The sequence below is a fragment of the Phyllobates terribilis genome, unplaced genomic scaffold (assembly GCF_046119375.1).
Source record: "Phyllobates terribilis strain yellow unplaced genomic scaffold, ASM4611937v1 Scaffold_9__5_contigs__length_417890890, whole genome shotgun sequence".
Lineage (NCBI taxonomy): Eukaryota > Metazoa > Chordata > Amphibia > Anura > Dendrobatidae > Phyllobates > Phyllobates terribilis.
The window spans coordinates 117406849-117433986 of NW_027362769.1; the positions used below are offsets into that span (position 1 = coordinate 117406849).

At 40.9% G+C, this 27138-nt stretch overlaps 1 protein-coding gene across 1 annotated transcript in view; it reads left to right on the forward strand.

Annotated features, from left to right (window-relative positions):
• The window catches only part of LRP2 (LDL receptor related protein 2), a 345085-nt gene that overhangs the window by 232205 nt on the left and 85742 nt on the right, over positions 1–27138 (forward strand). The window contains exons 32-43 of the mRNA XM_073646998.1: positions 10971–11137; positions 11286–11429; positions 11668–11777; positions 14850–15027; positions 15776–15989; positions 18726–18965; positions 19650–19838; positions 21509–22426; positions 23971–24136; positions 24261–24419; positions 25775–26064; positions 26151–26354. Coding sequence (XP_073503099.1) covers positions 10971–11137; positions 11286–11429; positions 11668–11777; positions 14850–15027; positions 15776–15989; positions 18726–18965; positions 19650–19838; positions 21509–22426; positions 23971–24136; positions 24261–24419; positions 25775–26064; positions 26151–26354 — 2979 coding nt within the window. The remainder of the gene's footprint in view (positions 1–10970; positions 11138–11285; positions 11430–11667; positions 11778–14849; positions 15028–15775; positions 15990–18725; positions 18966–19649; positions 19839–21508; positions 22427–23970; positions 24137–24260; positions 24420–25774; positions 26065–26150; positions 26355–27138) is intronic.

The window sequence follows — 27138 nt, forward strand, 5'->3', positions numbered from 1 at the left end:
CAGCGTTTTTTCAGCGTTTTTCACCCATTGGAAGTAATGAGTAGTGAAAGTTTAATTACATTAGTGATGTGTACAGTGTAAACATTGGCTGAGCTACATATGAGATTGAACAATACCTGTAGCCCAGTGAGATGTGAAATTGAACAATGCCTGTGCAACTGAATGGCAGACCCCATAGTGTGAATGTAAATAGTGTCATACAAACTCAATGCATTGCCAGTGTCTAAACTATTCCTGAACAATTCACCTCCCCTACTATGCCAAAACCAGAATGACTTTTTTTTCACAGAAATTTGTGTACATGCATAAATAGAGACAGAAGGACAGCGAAAAAATGCTGAAAAAACACACAAAAAAAAAAACGCATCAAAAATGCAGCAAAACCTGCGTTTTTGACACAGCTAATTTCCTGCAAGAGTTAGGTTTTGCTGCAGATTTGTGACTCTGAAAAAACCAACATGTGTGAACATAGCCTAACAGAGGCAAGTAAGGCCGCAAGTACTTTGGATGTTGTTGTGGGGTCTTTTGTGACCTCTTGGATGAGTCATCGCTGCGCTCTTGGGGTAATTTTGGTCGGCCAGCCACTTCTGGGAAGGTTCACCACTGTTCCATTTTTTCTCCATTTGTGGATAATGGCTCTCACTGTAGTTCACTGGAGTCCTAAAGCTTTAGAAATGGCTTTATAACCTTTTCCAGACTGATAGATCTCAATTACTTTATTTCTCATTTGTTTCTGAATTTCTTTGGATCGCAGCATGATATCTAGCTTTTGTGGATCTTTTGGACTACTTCACTTTGTCAGGCAGGTCCTATTTAAGTTATTTCTTGATTGAAAGCAGGTGTGGCAGTAATCAGGCCTGTGTGTGGCTGGGGAAATTGAACTCCGCTTCCCAAAGATGTGATAAACCACAGTTAATTTATGTTTTAATAGGGGGGCAATCACTTTTTCACACAGGGCCCTGCAGGTTTGGATTTCTTTTTCCCTTAATAATAAAGACCTTCATTTAAAAACTGCATTTTGTGTTTACTTGTGTTATCTTTGTCTAATATTTAAATTTGTTTTTCTAATATTTAAATTTGTTTTGTGATCTGAAACATTTAAGTGTGACAAATAAGCAAAAGAATAAGAAATCAGGAAGGGGGCAAACACTTTTTCACACCACTGTAACTGCCTAGTGGTTCTATATAACGGAACTTAAAGGGAGCTTTTCTGTTGCCATGTGCAGTTTGATAAAAAAACAGCGCCTTATTCACCCTCCTCAGGTCCATCGCTGAGTCTCCGCTCTTGCTTCAAGTGCCTGTTATTTTCTACTATGTTAACATCACGCTGACAGTGCTGCAGTCAATCAGTGAGCTCAGCGGCTCTGAACTGTTTGTGCCGTTATCTCAGGCACGGTCACGGATTTGACTTATTGGCTGCAGCAATCGACGTGATATCAGTGCTGCAGACAATAACAAACACCAAAATTCAGTGCCAGACCAGAGGATCATGAGAAAAGCACAGTTTTTTTTTGTAAACAAACTAAATTCGGTGAAGAGTGATTTTAGAGTGATTTTCTGAATATGGAAAACTCCTCTAAATCACCATAAAACCCTACAATCATCTGAGTTTGATTCAGTAGAACAGAATGGAGTCCAGGCTAAATATGAACGTTAAAACACAGTTTGTATTACAACTGCCTAAAAATGGATCTTTGCCAGTTATACCTCCAAATAGAGGAAGACCAAAAAAATATTTTGCATGGTCACGTTAATAACCATGATCTTTCTGGTTAAAGGGTCGATTCACCTACATTAAGGGTCATACAAAATAAATTTTTGATTGCTATAAATAGCCCCTAATTCAGCTCAGAAAAGAAACCAACTTTATTATTTGTTTTGATGGGTGACTGCAACATTCAAAGTGATTTAAGGTAGACAACTATACTGTTAGAACTCTCCTGTTAGTTTTTTTTTAGTTTGCTGGTCACATGACCATTTTTGCCTATTTAATCCGGCTCCGCCCTCCTGGTCTTGCTGGACTTCTTTGTATTTACTATTCTTGAGCTAGCTTGGTGCTCTGTTGCCGTTCTCTGTTAGTTTTGCTAGGTCTTCTTACCTCTATGCTTTTTGTTGTGTGTTTGTCTTTGACTGCTACTATTTCTGCTAGGAGGTGTCCAACTTATCCCAGTCCCTAGTTCTTGTAGGGATCCCTCCCTCATATCTATAGGTCTTCGTTCAGACTAGCCGAGGACTTTAGCGGGTCTGATCGCAGGATCAGGTTCCCCGTTACATCGTAGGGATCTAGTTTAGTTCTATTGTAGGGACAGTTCTCCTGTCTTTCCTTAGTCCCTGTATCAGATCATAACAGTAAGTCCAGCCCTAAAAGAAAAAAAAAAAAAAATTTCTCTAAGGAAAGACCTCCAGTTTTCCATCATGGTCTCGGTTCAAGATTTGGCTCAACGCTTGCAGGGACTCTCTCTGGAGGTGGCCAAGCTCCAACAACACGTGAGTAGCTGTTCTGGAGCACATTTTGTGGAACCAAAGGTACGTCTGCCTGATTTATTTTTTGGCGAACAACAAGATTTTTTTTCTTTTAAAAATGCTTGTTTATTGTATTTTCATTTGAGACCCGGATCCTCTGGTGATGAATCACAGCGCATAGGGTTCATAATGTCACTTTTGCGCAAAGATCCTCAGGGATGGGCCTTCTCTCTCCAACCTAGTGATCCGTGCTTTAGATCAGTGGATAGTTTTTTTTCTGCTTTGGGTTTGTTGTATGATGATCCTGATCGTGTCTCATCTGCTGAGTCTGAATTGAGACGTTTGAGGCAGGGATCAGGTAATGTGGAAAAATATTGTTCTCACTTCCGTCGGTGGTCTGCCCAGGTGGGTGCAACGATTCAGCTTTGAAAAGCTTGTTTCTTGCAGGGCTAGGTGAAAGGGTTAAGGATTTACTGATTGCTTATCCCACACCTGGAAACTTGCAGGAGGCTATGCAATTAGCTATACGGGTGGACAGGAGACTGCGTGCAAGGGTTAATGAGAGCAAATCCTCTGCTATGTCAGCTCCGAGTCTTGAGAGGGTCTGTGCTGACAATGGAGAGCCGATGGAGATTGGGGCAGGCTTTCTGAAGGCTTGTGCTTCTATTGCGGAAATTCTGGTCATTTTATTAAGAACTGTGAGCTTCGTTTGAAGAAAGAAAAAAAAATGGTCAGTTATGCCCGTATTGCCTGTTTAAATTCTAAGGGAGTATTCCTATCTGCCACTACTGCTGCTCAGGATGAATTAATTGAATTTCGGGTATTTGTGGATTGTGGTTCTACTCTGAATGTGATTGATGGGGGATTCTTGGAAAAACTTAGATTAGAACCTAAAACTTTGTCATCCCCTATTGCTGTGGTTTCTGTTGATGGCTCTCCCTTGAAGAGTGTTACTCATAAGGTCTGTGAATTTCCCCTCACTAATGGTATTCACCAAGAAAATTTGGATTTGGTGGTATTGGATAATTTGCCTTCTCCAGTAATATTGGGGTTACCCTGGTTAAAATTGCACAATCCTGTACTGGATTGGTCTACCAATGAAATTAAGTCCTGGAGCCCTAAGTGTTATGACAAGTGTTGTAACGGACGTATTGCTGCTGTGGATTAAAGGGGAATTACCTGTACCTATTCAGGATTTTTGGAGCGTTTTTTTCTGAGGAGGAGTCACAAATTTTGCCTCCCCATAGAGACTATGATTGTACCATTGAATTTGTCCCTGGAGCGACTCTTCCTAAAAGTCGTTTATTTAATCTTACTATTCCTGAGAGAAAGGCTTTGGAGGAATACATACAGACAAGCTTGGCCGCCGGTCACATTAGGCCTTCCAAGTCTCCTGTGGCTGTTGGATTTTTTTTTGTAAAAAAAAAAGATGGCGGTTTACGTCCTTGTCTGGACTTTCGTGAGATTAATAAAATTACTGTACACAATCCTTACCCACTGCCATTGATTCCTGATTTATTTAACCAGTTAGTGGGGGCCAAGTGGTTCTCTAAAATTGATCTCCGGGGGGCATACAATTTGTTGCGCATGAAGGAGGGTGATGAATGGAAGACTGCTTTTAACACTCCTGTGGGTCATTTTGAGAATCTGGTTATGCCTTTTGGTCTCACCAATGCTCCAGCATTTTTTCTGAATCTTATTAATGACATCCTTAGACCTTTAATCGGCAAAAATGTGGTTGTGTATTTGGATGACATTCTGATTTATTCGCCGGATCTGGAGTCTCATTGGCGGAGCGTACGTTAGGTATTACAGTTATCAATGGACAATTCGCTTTTTGCTAAGCTGGAGAAATGTGAGTTCGCTGTACAGAGAATTAGTTTTTTGGGCTACATTATCTCCAGTGAAGGTTTTGAGATGGACCCGGTTAAAGTTCAAGCTGTGCAGGAATGGCCTAGGCCTATTGGTTTGAAATCGATACAGAGGTTTTTGGGTTTCGCCAATTATTACAGAAAATTCATGAAAATTTTTTCTATTATTGTCAAACCGCTGACCGATCTCACCAGGAAAGGTGCTAATGCAGTTCAGTGGACTTCTGAGGCCATTGAAGCTTTTGTGTTTCTAAAGGAGAGGTTCACCTCTGCTCCCATCCTTATGCAGCCTGATGTGACTAAGCCGTTTTTGGTTGAGGTTGATGCTTCTTCGGTGGGGGTCGGTGCGGTGTTGTCTCAGGAAAACAAGGATGGAGTACATCCCTGTGCCTTTTGTTCAAAAAAAAATTTTCTGAGACTGAACTTAATTACGATATTGGTAATCGGGAATTGCTGGCGATTAAACTCGCATTTGAACACTGGCGTCACCTCTTGGAAGGTGCTGAATTTCCCATTCAGGTTTTCACTGATCATAAAAATCTGATCTATCTTGATGCTGCCAAGCGCTTGAATGCCCGTCAGGCTAGGTGGGCACTTTTTTTCTCGCGGTTTAATTTTTCCGTTACTTACATCCCGGGTACCAAGAATGTTAAAGCGGATGCTTTGTCTCGCAGCTTTTCTCCCATGGTCGGTGTTGAGGAGGAAGAGGAGAGCATTTTACAAGAAGGTGTTGTGATTGCTGCTTTGGACTCCATTTTGGAGGATGAGATTCTTAAAGCTCAGGAGAATGCCCCATCTAACACTCCCTATAGGAGGTTGTTTGTGCCTAGGACCTTTAGGAGAGATTTGTTTGTTGAGTGTCATGAGTCTCGGTTGGCAGGTCATCCAGGAATTTCTGAGACCAAGAGACTTGTGGGTCGCAGTTTTTGGTGGCCTGGATGGCAGAAGGAAGTCATTAAGTGGGTGCGCCAATGTACTGGGTGTGCTAGATCCAAGTCTTCGCATGCTCCTGCTGCGGGGTTGCTTTGCCCTCTGGAGGTTCCTAGTGCACCTTGGACACACCTGGCTATGGACTTTATTACTGACCTTCCCCCCTCTGAAGGTTTCACGGTCATCTGGGTGGTCGTGGACCGTTTTAGCAAGATGTGTCACTTGGTTCCCTTCATCAAACTGCCTTGCGCTAAGACACTCGCTAAGGCCTTTGTCAAGGAAATTGTCAGACTACATGGTGTTCCTACTGACATTGTTTCTGATAGGTGACCTCAGTTCGTGGCTCGTTTTTGGCGTGCCTTTTGTGACAGGTTGGGAGTTCATTTGTCGTTTTCATCTGGATATCATCCTGAGTCTAATGGCCAGACAGAAAGGAAGAACCAGGATGTTGAGCAGTTCTTGCGTTGTTTTGTGGCAGACAATCAAGAGGGGTGGTCTGAGTTTCTGCCACTTGCTGAATTTGCTCTTAACAACCATACATCCTCTTCTGCTGGGTGTTCGCCTTTTTTTTTGTTGTTCTGGGAGACATCCGTCTTTTGGGTCATTCTCCAAATTGGTTTCGGCTGTGCCTGAGGAAGAGAGTTTTTCCGGTAATTTGGAGAGAGTTTGGACGGATGTGCGTGGTAATCTTCAGGAGGCTAACAAAAAATCTAAGAGGTACTTTGATAGGAAACGGCAAGAGGTTTTGTTTGCTGTTGGTGACATGGTTTGGTTGTCCTCTAAGAATCTGCGATTGAGGATTCCTTCTAAAAAATTGGGTCCCAAGTTCGTAGGGCCCTTTAAGGTGCTTCAGATAGTTAACCAATCTGCTGTTAGGTTGGAGGTTCCTACGTCCTGGAAGATTAACCCGGTGTTTCATGTTTCTCTGTTGAAAAGAGCTGATGTGTCTGATGGTGACGCCTCTGCCACTGTTCCTCCAGTGGTGGAGGACGGGGAATATGAAATTTCCCGCATCCTAAATTCTAGACGGTATAGAGGGAGTTTGCAGTATCTCGTCGCTTGGAAGGGTTTCGGACCTGAGGATAACTCATGGGTGAGGGCGGATGATGTTTCTGCTTCCAGACTTGTCAGAGCGTTTCACAGGAGGTTTCCTGGTAAGCCTGGGCCTAGGGGATCCGGAGGATCCTCTTAGAAGAGGGGGTACTGTTAGAACTCTCCTGTTAGGTTTTTTTTAGTTTGCTGGTCACATGACCATTTTTACCTATTTAATCCGGCTCCGCCCTCCTGGTCTTGCTGGACTTCATTGTATTTACTACTCTTGAGCTAGCTTGGTGCTCTGTTGCCGTTCTCTGTTAGTTTTGCTAGGTCTTCTTACCTCTATGCTTTTTGTTGTGTGTTTGTCTTTGACTGCTACTATTTCTGCTAGGAGGTGTCCAACTTATCCCAGTCCCTAGTTCTTGTAGGGATCCCTCCCTCACATCTATAGGTCTTCGTTCAGACTAGCCGAGGACTTTAGCGGGTCTGATCGCAGGATCAGGTTCCCCGTTACATCGTAGGGATCTAGTTTAGTTCTATTGTAGGGACAGTTCTCCTGTCTTTCCTTAGTCCCTGTAGCAGATTATAACATATACGGCCTTTTGTTCTCTAGTGATCCCCAGAGACTATAGGATCCCTGCCTGGAGCTGTAATCGCTGACGTGAATGATGATTGAGCATTTCTCATAGAGTGCCATCACAGGCTAAACTGCTCCTAGCCTTAACGAAGCCCTCCTCCCACCAAAGCTTTTATCCTCTTAATACATTGCAATCACCATATTATACAGCACCGTGTGCTTACAATTGCTCATTTTGCCTTTCTACCCAACTAATTCTTCTCTTTTCTCTGCTCTATGTAGAAACAGGAAGTCTCTTGTCCCTGCATTTATCATTCCCCTCTTCAACTCCTGATCTAGCTGCCTCATTCCTCCCCCTGCCAGGGACTTTTTCAGTGACTCGTGCAGGGAAAATTGACCTCCTTTTTCTACCTAGAGCTTAGAAGGATTCAGCTATTCTGTTTTTAATCACGTGATGTCATAGACCTAATGGAAAAGAGAAGAATTAGCTGGGTAGAAAGACAAAATGAGCAATTGTAAGTACACAGTGCTATATATGCAATATATTTGGAGAATAAAAATGTCCATGGGAGTGCTTCTTTTAAGAGGTTTTCCCCTCTGGTAACAATTTATTTTTTTATTTTTTTTTCTCTTTTTTTTTTAACTTAATTACATGTATTTGGGGTTAAACATATTTTTTGCTATTTGGTTTCAATAAAGATTTTGCACTGTATGGTTTTTACTGCCTCTTCATTTCTCTGCAACTTTAAAGTGAACTGTGGTCATAAATCAACTAAGAGATACTAAAAAATTAGCAAACTCTCCCATTGGACCCCCAGAACAATTTCACTGACAGATTCTCAGTTAACTCATTCTGCAGCCAGCAATAGGCAGTGCAGCACAGATGCTATAAAAGGGCAAACAGTGAAACATTTTTTAAGATACTCAGCTACAAAAATGATTTTTAGCCAAATAACATGCATTTAAATAATAATAAAAAAAATATGCCCCTAAACGTGATCAACCCCTTTTAAGGTTTGAGACACTTTCAGTCTTCCACTAATATATTGATATCCACAAGAATAAAAGCGTGAAAGCTCCATTTTTTGCCATCTATGAAAGATCAAAGTCTACACTGACTGAATGACAGATCGATGCTCCAGCCCTGTTACCATAGAGATTGTATCACTTGTTAATTTAATTGTGAAAGATTTTAATTATTGCTAATGATTGAAAAAATAAAAAAAGAAGGACCTTTGCTCATTCTCCTGAGACTTATTATGATCCTAATCCTTGATGACAGTGTTATTTTTGTCTGCCAGCACATACTTTCAGCACAAAGATTAGATTTTAGTATGTTCATTCTGATCTATTGTCTTCATTTCAACATAGCAATATAGTTCACCTTCAGATCCGTAATTGCATCTACTGTAAATCAAGAAAAAAATAAAAGACAACAATTAAAAAGATATTTAAAAGTTTCACATAGTTCAAAGCTTGAGTTCTGTACTTAAAGACATAATAAATATATAATCAGGCACACTTCCCAAAAAATATATAAGATACAAGGGTTCATAAAAGTAGAAAAAATAAAAATATAAAAATAAATAGGTTAAAGTAAAGTACAAAAACACACACTTTGTTGTTACAAAATTGTTCTGAAAACATAAAATAAATTATAATTAACAATATAACTATAGTTAAATCGCTCAGAACCGCTAATAATGATTTAACTCTAAATGTGGCATTATTTCTTCCCTTTTTCTTCCGCGTTTTATACATGTAGTACAGTATATATAAGATCAGTGTATGCCTATGGTCAAATAGCATATGCTTCGCTGAACAGGAGAATATTCATTTCAATGTTTAATCAGTATGTGTTACTTAAGTGGAATGATAATTACAAGTGCAATGAGATGTGCCCCTAATTTGGACTTAATTAAAAAGTAATTGCAATTAGTGACTTCACTTAACCTGTTATTTCTGGGCTTCTGGCGGAATAGCAATAGTTCTAGTGTTTATGTAAAGGCGTCATTTAGTGACCGCGCATGATACAAGATACAGAAATGCAGAAGAATCAATCTATAATATTTAGATAATAAAAAAGTATTTAAAGGGAACCGCACAGTGGATACATGCTACCCGAAATGTGGGCAGAATGTATCAGACACTGGCTGTATGATTTCAGCCATGTAGGTTCAACTCTGAAACATAATTTAAAAGTCGTCCAAGGATCAAACCGCATAGGAGACTCGTTGTAAAGGCCAGTCCTTTGTGGCTTCTCCTGCCACTTCCCCTTGAGTGACAGGTCTCTCCCTGTGTGTAGGTTTAGGGAGAGAGCTGTCAGTCAATGACAGGGGGTTGCAAGAATCCGGCTGGGACTGGCCTTTTTGACTAGTCACCTGTGTTACTTGATCCTGGACCTCTTTAAACTGTTTTTGTCACCATTCCTCATATCAGGGTGGCAGGACACAGTGAATGACAGTTCTGCCATCCAATCTAGGACAGGTCACATCTAGTGATGAGCGAGTATGTTCGGATAACCCTTTCGGCGAGTATGCTCGGGCAAGTACCGAGTATCTTCAGCGTACTCGGTGATATGTTTGAATCACTCCCATGTGCATGATTTGCGACTGTTTGACATCTTTAATACATGTGAGGAATGTTTGTTTCTTAAGCATTCCTCACATGTATTAAAGCTGTCAAACATTCGCAAATCATACACACGGGAGTGATTCAAACATATCACCGAGTACGCTGAAGATACTCGGTACTTGCCCGAGCATACTCGCCGAAAGGGTTAACAGAACATACTCGCTCATCACTAGTCACATCTTAAGTGAGAGTTTAGTGGTACAATCAGGACCAGGGTGTGCCGAGGGATTCATCCGTGTGTCTCCTGTTCAGAGTAATTACCTGGCTATTTAGACAGCATTTTGCCTTCAATTGCTGTCAATTGTATCATTGCTCAGGAGGTGTATGTTTGCTCTGTGCTCCTAGTCTTGAATTCTAAGGTACTGGAATGGTATCGGTTCACCTGCACAGCCGTCAGTTGATGATAAGAAGACAAGAATCCGCTGCGGTTTATTGGTCAACGCGTTTAGAAGTTTCAAACTTTCAAACTTCTTAATCAGGGCAAAACCACGGTTGTCTTGTAATCTGATCTTTACTGCTCGACCTTGGATTTGCCTTGACCATCCATTTGCCTAGCCCTTTTGTCGTGATACGCTACCTTCTTGGAATTCTAACCTCAGAATGTTTCCTGACACGCTTTTCTATCACCAATCTGTCTATGATGTACCCTCCTGGCTTTTGACCTCAGACCTCTTGTCTACTCAGCCTCATGGCTTGTCCTTGAGTAGTGACTAGCATCACAGTTTTTATCTGAAATGCCGCAGCATTTCAGAGTTAAATATGCATGGCTGAAATCACACCGTGAGTGCCTGATACATGCTCTACCCGATATATGTATCAGCTGTCAGGTTCCCTTTCAAGAGTAATTAAACTTTCATTTTTTAAATATTTTTGTCCAGCATGGAAAGGTATTAAACTTCAGAAATCACTTTATTAGGGAATTTGTCTTCATTCCTGTGAAAAAAAAATGCATGCAAGTGGCTTTCGTACCTCTACATTTCCCTAGGCTATTTTATTGCATTTAGCTTTTTTTGACATCTTTCCTCCAAATGAATATGTTCTGATATTAATACAGTAGAAATCAGGCAAATACACTGAGGAAAAGCACAATTTTGGTACAGGAATGAAGATAAATCCAATAAGTTTTATAACTTTTCATACTGCATACAGTTATTATTATTATTATTATTATTAATAAAGAAAAATAAAGTTTAGTTACTCTTTAAAGACATCGTACATAAATTTTAATTGATGGCCTATCTGTAGGATAGGTCATAAATGTACAATATGATCCGTGGGGTCTGATGCCTGCAACCTCCCCAGCACGATAGATATACAGAAGTAGATAGTTATGGTTGCGCAGTGTTCTGCAGCTCAACCCCACTCACCCCAAAATCCATATGTGCAAAATATATCCCAAGCGAACACTCTTTCAGTATAGCCTAACCTATCTTAACATGGCTATACTTTTTTTTCCACAGATAATAAGCCATTCCTCATTGTTATAAGAGATAACATCATTTATGGGATGTCCCTTGACCCCTTGGAAAAGACCAATGATGCTATGGTACCAATAGCAGGCATCAGGAACGGATACGATGTGGAATTTGATGACTCCGAGGAAATGATCTATTGGATTGAAAATCCTGTACGTACTGTAATTTGAAAATCTGATGAAAAGTTACTGAATTTATCATTCAATTCAGTTCTCCTTCATGGACAACCTCGGCAATGCCACATCTATAGACAAGCAAATTACCTCTCTAGATGAAGCTTTTTTTCTTCTTTCTTTCCAGGGTGAAATTCACCGAGTGAAGGCAGATGGAACTAACAGGACGGCGTTTGCTCCATCTGTTATCATGGGCACACCTATCGGTCTGGCTTTAGACTGGATTTCAGGGAACCTTTATTACACAAATCCAGCAACGCAATCAATAGAGGTAAACTATATTTGTAATGGTGGCAGGTTGCGTGCAAGGTGTATTAAGACGGCACAATAGCCATTTATATCAGGGGAAATTAAATACATTTATGTACATTTTATGCACTTTATTATCAAAGCTATAAACTTTTTCCCGTGCCCCTTAATCTGTACCTCTATGGTCTATTGAAGTCAAGGATCACAGACTATATTCTGTATGGTATCTCACATGCACATCTTCTTCTTTAACATTTAAGGTTCTAAAACTTTATGGAGACGTGAAGTATAGGAAAACTATTATTACAAATAACGGGACCCCTACAGGAGCGGGAAGACCCATTGGAATAGCTGTTGACCCGGCCAGAGGGTATGATACACAGTTATGCTTTATGCTTCACATATAATTGTAGAAATTTGACAAATAAATAATTTGAGTCATGGCCAATAAAGGAGTTATCCAGGACTATATATTTTTTTACTGTGGCCTGAGAACTAGTTGCTAACTACCTGCCTGTTGGGCCCGACACAGATCTCTGCGAGCACAGATCGGTCACTGATCGCTCCTGCCAGAGATTCTGCAGTTTCAGCTGACGTCACATCGACAGAGCAGTATCTTCTCTTCCACTCTGCTCTGTTAATGGGGTGTGACTACCGATGTCATGCTGATTGCTGGAAGCCGGCTAACAATCAGCATAACATTGGCAGTCACGCCCCATCAACAAAGCAGCCTGGAAGAAGAAGAGCTTCTCTGTTGATGTGAAGCAGCTGAATTTCCAGCAGGAGCGGTCACTGAGTCAGCGCCGGATAGAACAGGCAGCTAGTTGTTAACTAGTTAGCAACTACCTGCCTGTTAATTTTTTGGCTCATAGTAAAAAATGTATTTAGTCCTGGGTTACCTGTTTAAAGTATAGATTTATTGTCATTGAGATTTTCTTCAGGTATTTTAAAGTGCCGTGATCGACTCATGTAAGTAGATATCATTCATGATGTCTGTGATTTTAGACCGTTACTGATTTCCAGAAATATGGCCCTTTATAGCAGGCTTAAAGAGGACCTACACTGGCCACTTTTCACCTGTGACAGGTCCTCTTTAAAGAGTAACTGAACTTCTTTTTTATTTAATTTTCGGTCTGTCTTTGTAAAATTATGAATCTTTTTAATGTGCCCCATTACCGTAGTTTGCTTCTCTTTCTCCCCAAAATCAATGTAAAATGGGCTGTTTGAACTGCCTAGTTCATGCACTTTAGTGTAGCTGTTTTGGACTGCAAATTTAGCAATTATCCATTTGCTTCTTTGCTCCCCTCCACTGTGATCAGACAGTAATAGAGTTTGTGAATAGCGTCTGAGCATGGGGAAAGGGAATAGAGAAGCTGACACTGGAGAACAGATGTTTGCTAGACCTTAAGCGCAAAACAGCCACTTCGAATGCAGGAACAAGGCAGATAAAACAGCCCTTTCAGAATGGAGTTTGGGACAAAAGGAAGCAATATAAGGAAATGGAGTACATTTAAAAGATTCATCATTTTGCAAAGACTGACCAATAATTAAATATAATTTTTCTCACTCTTTAACCATATACAGATTAAACTCAGATCTACAATCAGCTGATTGCCACACGTCTGACTATAGAAGGGTGATCAACTGTGGAAAGCTCCGGCCATCTGTATATTTCATACACTGTACATTTATGTGTGGATTTGTACCTGGCATTTTTCACTTACCTACAGTGCTGGCCAAAAGTATTGGCACCCCTGCAATTCTGTCAGATAATACTCAGTTTCTTCCTGAAAATGATTGCAATCACAAATTCTTTGGTATTATTATCTTCATTTAATTTGCTTGCAATGAAAAAACACAAAAGAGAATGAAGCAAAAATCAAATCATTGATCATTTCACACAAAACTCCAAAAAAGGGCCGGACAAAAGTATTGGCACCCTCAGCCTAATACTTGGTTGCACAACCTTTAGCCAAAATAACTGCGAACAACCGCTTCCGGTAACCATCAATGAGTTTCTTACAATGCTCTGCTGGAATTGTAGACCATTCTTCTTTGGCAAACTGCTCCAGGTCCCTGATATTTGAAGAGTGCCTTCTCCAAACTGCCATTTTGAGATCTCTCCACAGGTGTTCTATGGGATTTAGGTCTGGACTCATTGCTGGCCACCTTAAAAGTCTCTAGTGCTTTCTCTGAAACCATTTTATAGTGCTTTTGGAAGTGTGTTTTGGGTCATTGTCCTGCTGGAAGACCCATGACCTCTGAGGGAGACCCAGCTTTCTCACACTGGGCCCTACATTATGCTGCAAAATTTGTTGGTAGTCTTCAGACTTCATAATGCCATGCACACGGTCAAGCAGTCCAGTGCCTGAGGCAGCAAAGCAACCCCAAAACATCAGGGAACCTCCGCCATGTTTGACTGTAGGGACCGTGTTCTTTTCTTTGAATGCCTCTTTTTCTTCCTGTACACTCTATGTTAATGCTTTTTCCCAAAAAGCTCTACTTTTGTCTCATCTGACCAGAGAACATTTTTCCAAAACGTTTTAGGCTTTCTCAGGTAAGTTTTGGCAAACTCCAGCCTGGCTTTTTTATGTCTCGGGGTAAGAAGTGGGGTCTTCCTGGGTATCCTACCATACAGTCCCTTTTTATTCAGACATCGACGGATAGTACGGGTTGACACTGTTGTACCCTCGGACTACAGGGCAGCTTGAACTTGTTTGGATGTTAGTCGAGTTTCTTTATCCACCATCCGCACAATCTTGCGTTGAAATCTCTCGTCAATTTTTCTTTTCCGTCCACATCTAGGGAGGTTAGCCACAGTGCCATGGGCTTTAAACTTCTTGATGACACTGCGCACGGAAGACACAGGAACATTCAGGTCTTTGGAGATGGACTAGTAGCCTTGAGATTGCTCATGCTTCCTCACAATTTGGTTTCTCAAGTCCTCAGACAGTTCTTTGGTCTTCTTTCTTTTCTCCATGCTCAATGTGGTACACACAAGGACACAGGACAGAGGTTGAGTCAACTTTAATCCATGTTAACTGGCTGCAAGTGTGATTTAGTTATTGCCAACACCTGTTAGGTGCCACAGGTAAGTTACAGGTGCTGTTAATTACACGAATTAGAGAAGCATCACATGATTTTTCAAAGGGTGCCAATACTTTTGTCCACCCCCTTTTTTAGGTTTGGTGTGGAATTATATCCAATTTGGCTTTAGGACAATTCTTTTTGTGTTTTTTTCATTGAAGACAAATTAAATGAAGAGAATAATACCAAAGAATTTGTGATTGCAATCATTTTCAGGAAGAAACGGAGTATTATCTGACAGAATTGTAGGGGTGCCAATACTTTTGGCCAGCACTGTAAATCTAATTATTCCTACATTAACTGTTTAATTTTGGAAATATTTTTTTGTTTTATAAACTGAAATTTTTCTTTCTAGAAAGATGTACTGGACGGACCAGGGCACTGAAAGTGGAGTTCCCCCAAAGATCGCCAGTGCACATATGGATGGGTCCAACCCGACTGTCTTGTACACCAACAACCTTGATCACGTTGAGTTTATCACAATTGACATCGCTGAGCAGAAACTGTACTGGGCCGTTACTGGCAGTGGAGTGGTAATAATCACATTTTGTATCATTCTCAGCAGTAGTTTATGCTCCTTTTTAAGTTTTTAATACAACAAATACTGAAAAAAAGTTAATCCAGGTGGCCAAATGAATAGTATTTTTTTTCAGAAAGTATCATGACCGTGTTCCAGACTTTCCCCAAAAAGAAGCTCCACTTTAAATATTTGACTCTCCAGACATGGTGTATTTGTTTTAGTTACAATAGCTGTTGCCACTTGTTAGAGACTAAGGTCACACTTACCAACACAGGGATAGTAATTTCCACCTTGAGTCCTGCCCCACAGCATCAACAATCCCTCATGGGAACACCCCTGAACAAGATGAGCCACCTACTTTTGGATCAGCTCTACACAAACCCCATTGGCCCTTTCTGTCCAGGAATTTGTTGGGATTTCTTCCAGAAAATTGAAACAGTCTTGGCAAGTTCAAAACTATTGGAAACTATGCAAAGTATCCAAAAGCACGTATACATATAGGCTTCTCTCGGGTCATCTCTTTGTTCAATGATGGTATTTGTTTTTCTGTCAATTTCAACATTGTTAAAAATTCTTTCCATATCCAAAGTTTCACTTCTTTATTATCCACCATTCACATCCATAGATATTTGTTCTTCATCACCTCCATTATGCATTAATGGTGCTGATCTCATATAACAGAGCTTTTCTACGGCTATGGTTTCTGGCCCATGGTTTCACTATATGTAACCATTGTAATGAATCCTTAATTGTCTTTGTAGATTGAAAGAGGAAATGTGGATGGAACGAATAGAATTACTATAGTGCAGCATCTCTCACACCCCTGGGGTATAGCTGTCCACGAGAACTTCCTGTACTATACTGACCGGGACTATGAAGCCATTGAGCGAGTGGATAAATCTACAGGATCTAACAAAGTGGTCATACGAGACAATGTCTCAGGACTTAAGTGTCTACGTGTCCACTACAGAGACAGTAAGTACATTTTTACAATAGTAGGTCAATTTGATTTTTCTCTTTAAAGGGGTTTTTGTTTAACGAAACTCATGCCTATTCCTGCTTCGCCCAAGAATCCACCAGTCTACATTGCGCTGCAGAACTCATCTTTGTATATCTTATCCTGCCCGAACAAACTTGTGACCACTGCAGCTAATCTCCTCTTTTGGGCAGTTTTTCAAAGAAATTTTCAGGGGTCCCTTTAGATTATCATAAGTGCCTGCTATTTGTAATGCCACATACAGGCTATGAACACCTTCAGGCTTTTTACTTAAGTGCACATTTTATTGACTTAAAATAATTTTTGCAATAAAGGTTTCAATAAACATTTTGGACCGTTTGGGTTTTATGACAATTGTAGGGACTCACGCTCTCCGGTAGGCATTCAGTAGCGTTCACACAGACAATGCGGTTTGGTTCAAACATGTGCAGGCAGTTTTATTGCTTTCATAAAACTCCAAAGGATTGAAAACCAAAAGCAGCCTCTCCTGGGCACAAACAAGAAAAACTGAAATATCACATGGTCATAAGTATTCAGACCCTTTGCTCAGTATTGAGTAGAAGCACCCTTTTGAGCTAGTACAGCCATGAGTCTTCTTGAGAATGATGCAAAATGTTTTTCACACCAGGATTTGGAGATCCTCTGCCATTCTTCCTTGCAGATCCTCTCCAGTTCCGTCAGGTTGGATGGTGAACGTTGGTGGGCAGCCATTTTCAGGTCTCTCCAGAGATGTTCAATTGGGCTTAGGTCAGGGCTCTGGCCGGGCCAGTCAAGAATGGTCACAGAGTTGTTCTGAAGCCACTCCTTTGTTATTTTAGCTGTGTGCTTAGGGTTTTAGGGTTCTTCTTTACCTCTCTCACCAAGGCTCTTCTCCCACGATTTCTCAGTTTGGCTGGACGGCCAGGTCTAGGAAGACTTCTAGTGGTCCCAAACTTCTTCCATTTAAGGATTATGGAGTCCACTGTGCTCTTAGGAACCCTGAGTAATGCAGAAATTCTTTTGTAACCTTGGTCAGATCTGTGCCTTGCCACAATTCTGTCTCTGAGCTCCTTGGGCAGTTCCTTTGAGCTCATGATTCTCATTTGGTCTGACATGCACTGTTAGGTCTTATATAGACAGGTGGGTGCCTTTCCAAATCAAGTCCTATCAGTTTAATTAAACACAGCTGGACTCCAATGAAGGAGTAGAACCATCTCAAGGAGGATCACAAGGAAATGGACAGCATGTAACTTAAATATGAGTGTCTGAGCAAAGGGTCTGAATACTTATGACCATGTGATATTTCAGTATTTCTTTTTTAATAAATTTGCAAAAATTTCTACATTTCTGTTTTTTTTCAGTCGAGATGGGGAGCAGAGTGTACTTTAATGAGAAAAAAATGAACTTTTTAGAATTTACCAAATGGCTGCAATGAAACAAAGAGTGAAAAATGTAAAGGTGTCTGAATACTTTCCATACCCACTGTATATCACTGCGGGCTCACACAAACAGATTACAGTCCTTTCTCTGGGAGCAAAATTTACACAAAGCAGTGGTACAGTCTTACAAATTTCGGTATCTCCTTCAGCCCGAGCTCCAGCAGCTTCTAGCGCCAAATAGAGGTGTTCAGCTCTGGGTTCAGTTTACACTGAACAGGCTGCTGCTTCCACACGGTCCTCTGCAGTTTTAACACACAGACTGCTCCGCTTTCATAGCTGACCCGTGCAGTCTCCATTCAGAGAGAGATTCTGGCGTGTCTCTTTCCCAGCTATAGCTCACATTTTGGCTGGTCACTCACCAGCAGCAGACTCGACTCTGCTCCATCCAGCAGATTGACACCTATAGTGAATACAGGCCCTGGTGGTTAGTTAAAGCTATCCAAGTACATCTAATCAAGACCTGCAGTGCTATGATTTAACACAGTTTTAGCTTGCTCTGCTACAAAGTATATAGCATGGCTGCAGAGTGAATTAACAGTCAAATCAATCAGTAAACTCTTCTGACGCCGTGTCTGTAAACCGTATCAGAGCTGAACTTTAATTAGGACATAAAACAGCCTAGAAGATCGTTCAGGAGAAGAAAGAAAGAGTCTGAACAAGCTCACTAGTGGATATTACTGGTAACTCATTCTGCAGTCTGATATGTACTGTTATACCTAGAGGCTGCATAAGTCAAACAGTTCATTGTTTCTTTTTTTCTTTTTAAACTTTATTGCAAAAATACATGCAATATAAAATGTAAACCCCAAAGGTGTCCTTTAATAAAAAGAATGTTTTATTATTACATTACATCATTTGACGAATTGATTCTCTTTGAATCCAAAACTTGTCATTGTATTTTTTTTCATAGTTTTCAATTGCTAAATATTTTTAGCCAATACTAGTAACATAAAATCTTGTTATTTAGTCCATGTTCTCATAGCATGTGATCTGTTTCCCATTTAAAAACTTCAGGCTGCCATAAACAGCAGTCTGTATTCTGCTCACACACTAGCATAGCAAGTCATTTATACTGTATGGCAAGGGATTTGGTAAAAAATTTCCTAAAGATGTAAAAAAAAAAATTGCTTACAGATATTGTAGGATTTATTCTTCATAGCATTTAGTGTGTGGTCACACGTTACAGAAATGTATAAGTCTAAAAAATCCCTTACATAAATGTGAACGGGATTGTTCTTGCAACCTATGTTCATGGACTTGACTTTTGCAATGAAAGTATATTTTTTGTCTCTACAGAAGTGTCTGGTTCTTCTAATGGATGCAGCAATAACCCTGATGCCTGCCAGCAGTTGTGTTTGCCCAAACCCAGTGGCCGGTTCTCTTGTGCTTGTGCTACAGGATTCAGCCTGAGCGCTGATAACAGAACCTGCACGCCGTACAACTCCTTTATTGTGGTGTCCATGCTCACAGCAATCAAAGGATTCAGCTTAGAATCCGCAGATCATTCTGAAGCTATGGTACCCATGGCTGGACGAGGTAGGTGGCCTTAATTTAACACCAGTGTTTTCAGCATTTTGGAGTTCAATTTCCAATTAGACAACATTTTTGCTGGGTGCCATTAGATCATTGTTCCCCAACTCTGGTCCTCAAGAGCCACCAACAGGTCATGTTTTCAGAATTTCCTTAGTATTGCACAGGTGATGGGATTATTGCCTGTCCAGGTGATTCAGTTATCACCTGGGCAATACTAAGGAAATCCTGAAAACATGACCTGTTGGTGGCTCTTGAGGACTGGAGATAGGGAACACTGAATTAGATAATACCAACCTTACCTTTGCTGATCTTGATTAAATGCCATTGTAGTGGAGACTAATTTATTAGACACGTCTTTGGGGTTGGGATAAATGCATCATTGCAACATCAAACTGGAGATTTGATATCACAACAAACTCAACTCTGACAACTTTAGCTTTCGAGCACCAATAACTATTGGCTGCATTGAAATTTTGCAGCCAGTTGACCAAGTACAGAACTGTCCCACTACATGCCCCATTTTGTTTCCTTGGCTAAAAGCATGTGATTGTACATATTTATGGAAATTCCCAATACATCTAATTGCAATATATTAGAACTATTCCCTTTATTTGCCCCTGCATCCACACATATTGAATTGCACCTTAATGGATGAGGACAGTGATTTTTTTACATTTTTTTCTACAGGTCGTAATGCACTTCACGTGGATGTTCACATGCAGTCTGGTTTTATCTATTGGTGTGACTTCAGCAGCACTGTATCCGGATACAATGCAATCCGCCGTGTTAAACCCAATGGCTCCTACTTTAGAAATGTTGTCACTGGTGGTATTGGGAGGAATGGAATTCGAGGGATCGCTGTTGATTGGGTTGCAGGTAGGTTAAACCAAATGCACTTGTTTCCTATAGAGGGTTTTTTTTTTAATCAAAAGTATGGGATGCTATAAAAAAACAAACAAACATACTTTAACCCCAGTGACATATCAAGCATATGTCTCCTAAGACCAATCACTGGCCAACAATTGTCAGCAGAGGTCAAATGACTGATGGATAGGAAGTCATCACTTCCGATACTGACGAGAACCACCAAAGTGGCAGTGCTGGAAGGGTGAGGAGTCAAGGGTTAATTAATAATTATTTAATTTGATACTAATAATTGCAATGTTAAAAAAAAAAATCTTGGAAAACCCCTTCAACATCCTTTTATTTAAAACCTTTGTGTGAAATATTTGGACCGTGATAAGCAGCTATGAGATATCACTTCTAGTAAGGCTGCGTTCACACAAACTGACATCACACATAAAGCACTAGGACCAATGTTATTTTATAAGACTGTTCAGGTGATAGTTTTTTCACACTGACCGAATATCCGCATGAAAAGAAAAAAATCACAGCTTGCACTAGTAAAGTATTCCCTAACTCCAGTCCTCAAGAGCCACCATTGTACTGAGTGGGGGGCTGCTGGCGCCATCATAGTATTTTGGGGGTTGTGGGGGCCCTCATTCTTTGTGGGGACCCTCATTCTGTGTTGGGCTGTGGGGGCCCTCATACTGTGTGGGGGCCCTCATACTTAATAGGGTTTTGTGGGGGTCCTCATACTAAGTAAGTGGCTGTGGAGGCCATTATACTGTGTGGGAGCCATGATACTGTGTGTGTATGCAACGGGAACTATGGAAATATCATATTATAGGGGGAACTTTAGGGGCATCATGCTGCGGGGGTATTATACTATGCTGGTGGCACTATGAGTCCATCATAGTTTTCTGGAGGCACCATGGAGTCATGATGTTCTATACTGTATGTGTGGGGTGAAACTGGGGGGGATTTACTGTAGGAATACCATACTCAGTGTGTGTGTGTGTGGGGGGGGCATTTTTGGAAGCGGCATACTCTTATGGCCACAAAAGGGGAATCTCTTGGGAGGGGCATAATTCCTGAGTCCTTCTCCTAGTTTATAAACGCTGGGCGAAATGACTCTGCCAAATGTATTTATTAATATTAATATTATTATACATATTTTTTGTGGGGGGAGGGGGTGGCTCGGGGGTCAATTTTGCTTTTGCTATGGGGCCTTGTGATTTTTTTGTATGCCACTGTACCAGGACTGGAGTTGGGGAGCATTTCACTAGTATCTTTCGTATTTCGGATGAGACTCACCTATTCAAGTCTTCACTTGCGCAAAAACAGTCCATATATCATCCGATTTTTACAAATACATTGCAATTGTTACCAAAGGAAGCTGAATTTGGTCTTGTACTGTGTAAAAACGAATGCTGTATAGAAGACAATACCAATGAACAATCATCAATTTTTTTCATTTTCTGGATAAAAATTGGATGATTTTTTATACAGTCACTTATACACATTTATATATACCTAACAGACATTAAAGTAGTATAAGTAACCTTCCTTCATAAGGATGAAATAGTTACACATAAATAAAAAGATTATCTCATCTCTAAAAACAGCCCAAAGATTATACAATTCCAGTGTGTGAATTTCAAATTTGTCTTTTCACTTTTTACCTATTGCCCATTATTTTTTAGGAAATCTCTACTTCACCAATGCTTTCCTGACCGAAACCTTCATCGAAATAGTTCGCCTGAACACAACATATCGTCGTGTCCTGATGAAAACTTCAGTGGATATGCCCAGGCATATTGTAGTAGACCCAAAAAACAGATACCTCTTTTGGGCAGATTATGGACAGAATCCTAAAATTGAACGGGCCTTTTTGGATTGTACCAATAGAACAGTTCTGGTATCTGAGGGAATTGTGACACCGAGAGGATTAGCTGTGGATCGTAATACCGGTTATGTCTACTGGGTGGACGACTCTTTGGATATGATTGCAAGAGTTGGACCGCAAGGTGGTGAAATCGAAATAGTGAGATATGGAAACCGTTACCCAACTCCTTATGGGATTACTGTATTTGAGAACACCATTATTTGGGTGGATCGAAACTTGAAAAAGGTCTTCCAAGCCAGCAAGGAACCTGGAAACACTGAAACACCAACCGTCCTCAGGGATAATATTGATCTTCTTAGAGACGTTACTGTATACGACAAACGTTTTCAGCCAGTTTTACCCCAGGAGATCAACAATAATCCATGTCTGGTGAATAATGGGGGGTGTGCTCACTTTTGCTTTGCCTTACCTGGCACACAGACACAAAAATGTGGTTGTGCCTTTGGGGCAGTTGGGAGTGATGGAACAAGATGCATCATCTCCACAGATGACTACTTGATATTTGCCCTTGAAGGATCCATTAATAGTTTGCCCCTAGACCCTGAGAACCACAGTCCTCCTTTCCCCAGGGTAAATGTTCCTAGGACAGCAGTGGCTCTGGATTATGACAGCTTGGATAACAGAATATACTACACCCGAAGTGCTGGAGCTGGACGGAGTGAAATTCGCTACTTTGGTCTTTCAGCATTAAATCAGCATACCACGGTGGCATCAGGTAAGGCATGAAATAAAGATGACCTGATGATCAACTCATGGATATGGGTACAATTTCTGTAACATCAAGCAAAGTTATGGCTGACATTGACATTCACATGATTGGCAGACTATGCAATGCATGAACAGACCAGGTCCTTCAGAGTGAGAGGTGCTCGGCTTTGGCAGAGAGCAGAGGTCCTGAGCAGGGGACCTACGCCCTGGAATCCCATTTGCCTTTATGGAGCATAGTGGGAAAACTCCTTCAAACCTAATGTTAACCAGAATTAATACCAAATGATCTTGAATTACAGTCTATATTCTAAAATTGAGCTGCATTCTTATTTCCAATGTGGAAAATGATTTTAACTTATGATAGTAGTTACCTTTAGTTATTAAAATTGCTGTAGCTTTCAGTCTGCAATCTGCATTCCCTGATGCATTTTCAAACTCCCTGATATGCACTTGCAGCATGATCTACTTTTTTCCTGTGCGAGTGTCTTTTCCGGTAATACAGGTTGGAAGTGAGCTCTGTGTTTATAATAATAATAATAATAATAATAATTTTATATATATAGGGTCAGCACTTTACAATTAAGCAGGGACATGTACAACAATAAAAACAATACAAAGTAACACATAGTTAATCAGTTACAGTAGGAGTGATGGCCATGCTCACAAACTTTCAGTCCATAAGATTTTTTAGCCAGGGTGCTGTTGTCTTCATTAGCTCATATACAAGCACAGCTTCTATCCTGCACTCATGTCCTCTTCATGTGTTTTCCTTCTTTTCTGTCCCCTGTTTTCTTTCCTCTTTCAGATTGTACATGCTTTCTCCCTTCTGCACTTCTGAGATCTGTGTATAATCAGTCTCCTTCTCCCTTCCTGCTGCTATCTCTAACACTAAAAGAAGGCAGTAAACAGGGCTGCCAAAACTGAGCAGGCTCTTTGACCGAATTATCAGTTTTGCAAAAGCACTCAGCTAGATAGAGGACTTACGGACACTCTGCAGCAGCAAGTTGGTAGAACATTTTTAATGAACGCTATTTAGAAAATTGCTTCATTTTGCTTTTAGAAGGCAAATAGAACAATAAAAAATAAATGTGTGCAAAGATGTATGTAGCATTTAATCTATACACCATTCTCGTTGTGACTATTTGTATTCTTGGAAGAATAGTCTTTATACCCAGCACTATGCAGTAGTGCAGGAGTAGTACTCCTGTATAATAGAAACTCACAGTAAGGGGTATATATGGTTTCAATAAGCTTGATGGCTGTTACCAACCAGCAGGATTGTTAATACGGCTCCAAATAATGATACAAAGCAACTCAAGATCAGTACTGCAAGTGCAATGTACTGCAAGTACTGCAAGAGCTAGGTTATATAACAATCTATAAATCAGGCTTCTGCTAATATAATGGCCAGCGCGCCATCTAAACAGCCTAGCGCACTACGATGATCCACAATGCGCTATTTACTGCATATTTTGGAAGTCTTTTAGGGTGTGCAGTGCTCATGATAAATAAGTACTAAAATCATCTGATGTTTTGTGAATTATCTTTCAGATTTGGGAGCTCCGGATGGAATCGCTTTTGACTGGATCCATAAACGGGTTTATTACAGTGACTACCTGAACCAGACCATAACCTCAATGGCACTAAATGGGTCCGATCGTACAGTGATTGCTCGGGTATCCCGGCCCAGGGCTATCATGTTGGATCCATGCAGAGGGTAGGCCCTATTCTTTATTGATATATTTAAGAAAACAATTCCCCCTATAGTGCATTATATTCGATGGACCTAGGCTATACCTGTCGTTTACTTCAATTGTTAAATATTGTTCCCATGTACTTAGGTACATGTACTGGACCGATTGGGGCTCCAATGCCAAGATAGAAAGAGCTACACTAGGAGGCAACTTCCGTACAGTTATTGTGAACAGCAGCTTGGTATGGCCAAACGGACTTACCCTCGACTACGAAGAAGAGCGAATCTATTGGGCTGATGCAAGTTTGTATGTACTATTACCTATAGGATTGTAAATAATATAACTACTTCACACATGTAATGTGCAAATACTGAGGATTCTTCTTCTTCTTGTGTCCTGGCATTGACAATGGATCACAAAATAGTATTTTATTTAATTTATAGAAAACTAATTGATCTCCTTACTGTACACACCCTATGGCAAAGAGTGGCAGTGTTTTAGGAGGAAAAAAAGCTTATCCTTTTTTTTTTTCTAATCTCAAACCATTTCATAAGACATTACTGAGTGATTCTTTGCATTGTGGGAAAAGAAGTTAAAGCTAAGTGTCTACTGCATTCAAGCATTTAGCTGAATATATACACCAGCAAAAAAAAAAAAAAAAAAAACTCCTGGCATATAATTTTTGGAAAAGTAGACTCCCAAAAGTTAACGCTCATGTAAAATAAGAAATCTAAATAGTACTCACTCTCCCAAGGTCCAGCACCAGCTCTCTACCGTTTACAGCGGTGACATCATATTGATGGCTCACATCACCACTGCAGACAATGACTGAGCTCAGCAGCTCCTGTTGTCTACATTAACTGGCTGTAGCGGTGATGTCAGCCTTTTTTAGTGACGTCACCACTGCAGCCAAAACACTGAGGCCAAAGCACCCAGGGAGGGTGAGTGCTGTGTGATTTTGTTATTTTACATAATAGCAAAAGTTTAGGGACCACTTTTCCAAAAGAGGAAAACCCCTTTAACATCCCCATAGGTCATCATTCACCAGATGGACTGTCCTCTTGGCCTCGGTCGGGCTGGTGTGCACCTGCTTACCGTTATAGGAAAGCACCACAGAGGGGCACCATGCCAATGTCAGGCGTATACCACATGAGCGTATACGGCCGACAGTAGACTCAGACACTATGTGCACTTACCCTTAGCATCTCTTCTCAAACGTGAAATTACTTTTGATCAATTGGCTGACAACTATTTCATCTGACTCCACCATAAAGATACACCCTTCTGGCAGTTCCAGCAGGAGCGAAGGATCAGGCATGTTGAAATCCAGCATGCCCAATCCTTCCGATGATGTCCACCAGTTGGGAAGCCCATAACCATTATGCCAATCCCACCAATATCCTTTGTCCATGGAGTTATTCTCATACTATTCTTATTTAAAATAAAGTCAGGGCTTACAAAGTAACAATAGGAGATTTTTCAGGGCCTCCAGGGTTTTTTCTTTGGAGCTCGTGTAGCCCCCGGATCATGCTTGACTCCCTCAGGGTATAACACCGTTTTATCTGGAGTCTTCCTCACATTTCATTCAGTCTGTGTTAATATAGAGTGAAGCTTTTCTTCTCTATATTGGATATGAAGTGTGTGTTTTCTTTCTCTGACAGACAGAAGATAGAGCGCTGTGCGTTAACTGGTGCCAATCGGGAGGTCGTGGTTAGCACTGCCATATATCCATTCGCTATGACGCTGTATGACCAACACATTTATTGGACGGACTGGAACACGAGGAGCATATACCGGGCCAATAAGCACGATGGCTCAGACCAAATAGTTATGGTCCAGAACCTGCCGCAGCGCCCAATGGATATCCATGTCCTGTCTAAAAGCAAACAACAGCAGTGTGCCAGCCCCTGCGACCAGTTCAATGGCGGCTGCAGTCACATCTGTGCACCAGGTACAATTTATATACTATGTCAATGTTAATGGTTTCTGCTCCCTTTTACAATTGGGAATACATGATATCAATGTCTGAATCTTAAGGTCCCAATGGAGCAGAATGCCAATGTCCTTCAACCGGAAGCTGGTATCTGGCAAACAACAACAAGGACTGTATTGTGGATAACGCCACCCGGTGTCAGAGCGGGCAGTTTACGTGTCTTACTGGTCGATGCATACCAGAAAGATGGAAATGTGACAACGACAATGATTGCCGGGACGGTAGCGATGAGTTGGAACGTGTATGTGGTGAGTAAATGTGTATTATACTATTAAACGCAATTTTACCTTTCATCTATCATCCCACTATGGTGAAACCCTTGACGGATTGTTTTATTAATTAGTTCCATTATCTCTTCTATACATCTCATTTGATTTAGTGAACATATTGGAGTTTTAGCCATGTGCCGCCACTATCCATAGGCTGTGTGCCCACGATGCGTTTTTTTAAGCGTTTCCGCAGCTGCAATTCTGCTGCAGAAACGCTTAAAAAACGCTTGGTAGAAGGTCTGCCATGTTCCCCAATGATGATCCGCATGTGCTGTGCACATGCTGCGGAAATTTCCGCTGCGGATTATCATTGCGGAAAAATCCGTAGCACTACCAATTATTTTGCGGAAGCGCGGCGTTTTCGCCACCATTGACTTGCATTGGAACGCATGGATTATGCATCACTGTACTGTATATGTACATGCGGATTCCATGCGTTTCAATGTGCGGATGGTACCCGGGTGTGGAGAAGAGGAGCATTTCTGCATCGTGGGCACATAGCCTTACAATATTACTTACAAGCTACAAGTCCATCTACCTTGATATATAGCACCTATGGCTTGTCTATTTGTCAAGCCCCAGGTCTTGTAGGCAGTAGCTTCCCTGTTTGGCGATGTCTTTAATATAAGCGGCTAGAGATGAACCAGCCTGACGAAATTTGATTCTCGAGATTCTCTCGAATTTGACCTGGAAATTCAATTCAAGTTGAATTTATTTGACTTGAATCAAATTGCCATTAAAGTCATTTAATGTGCTCTGAGGT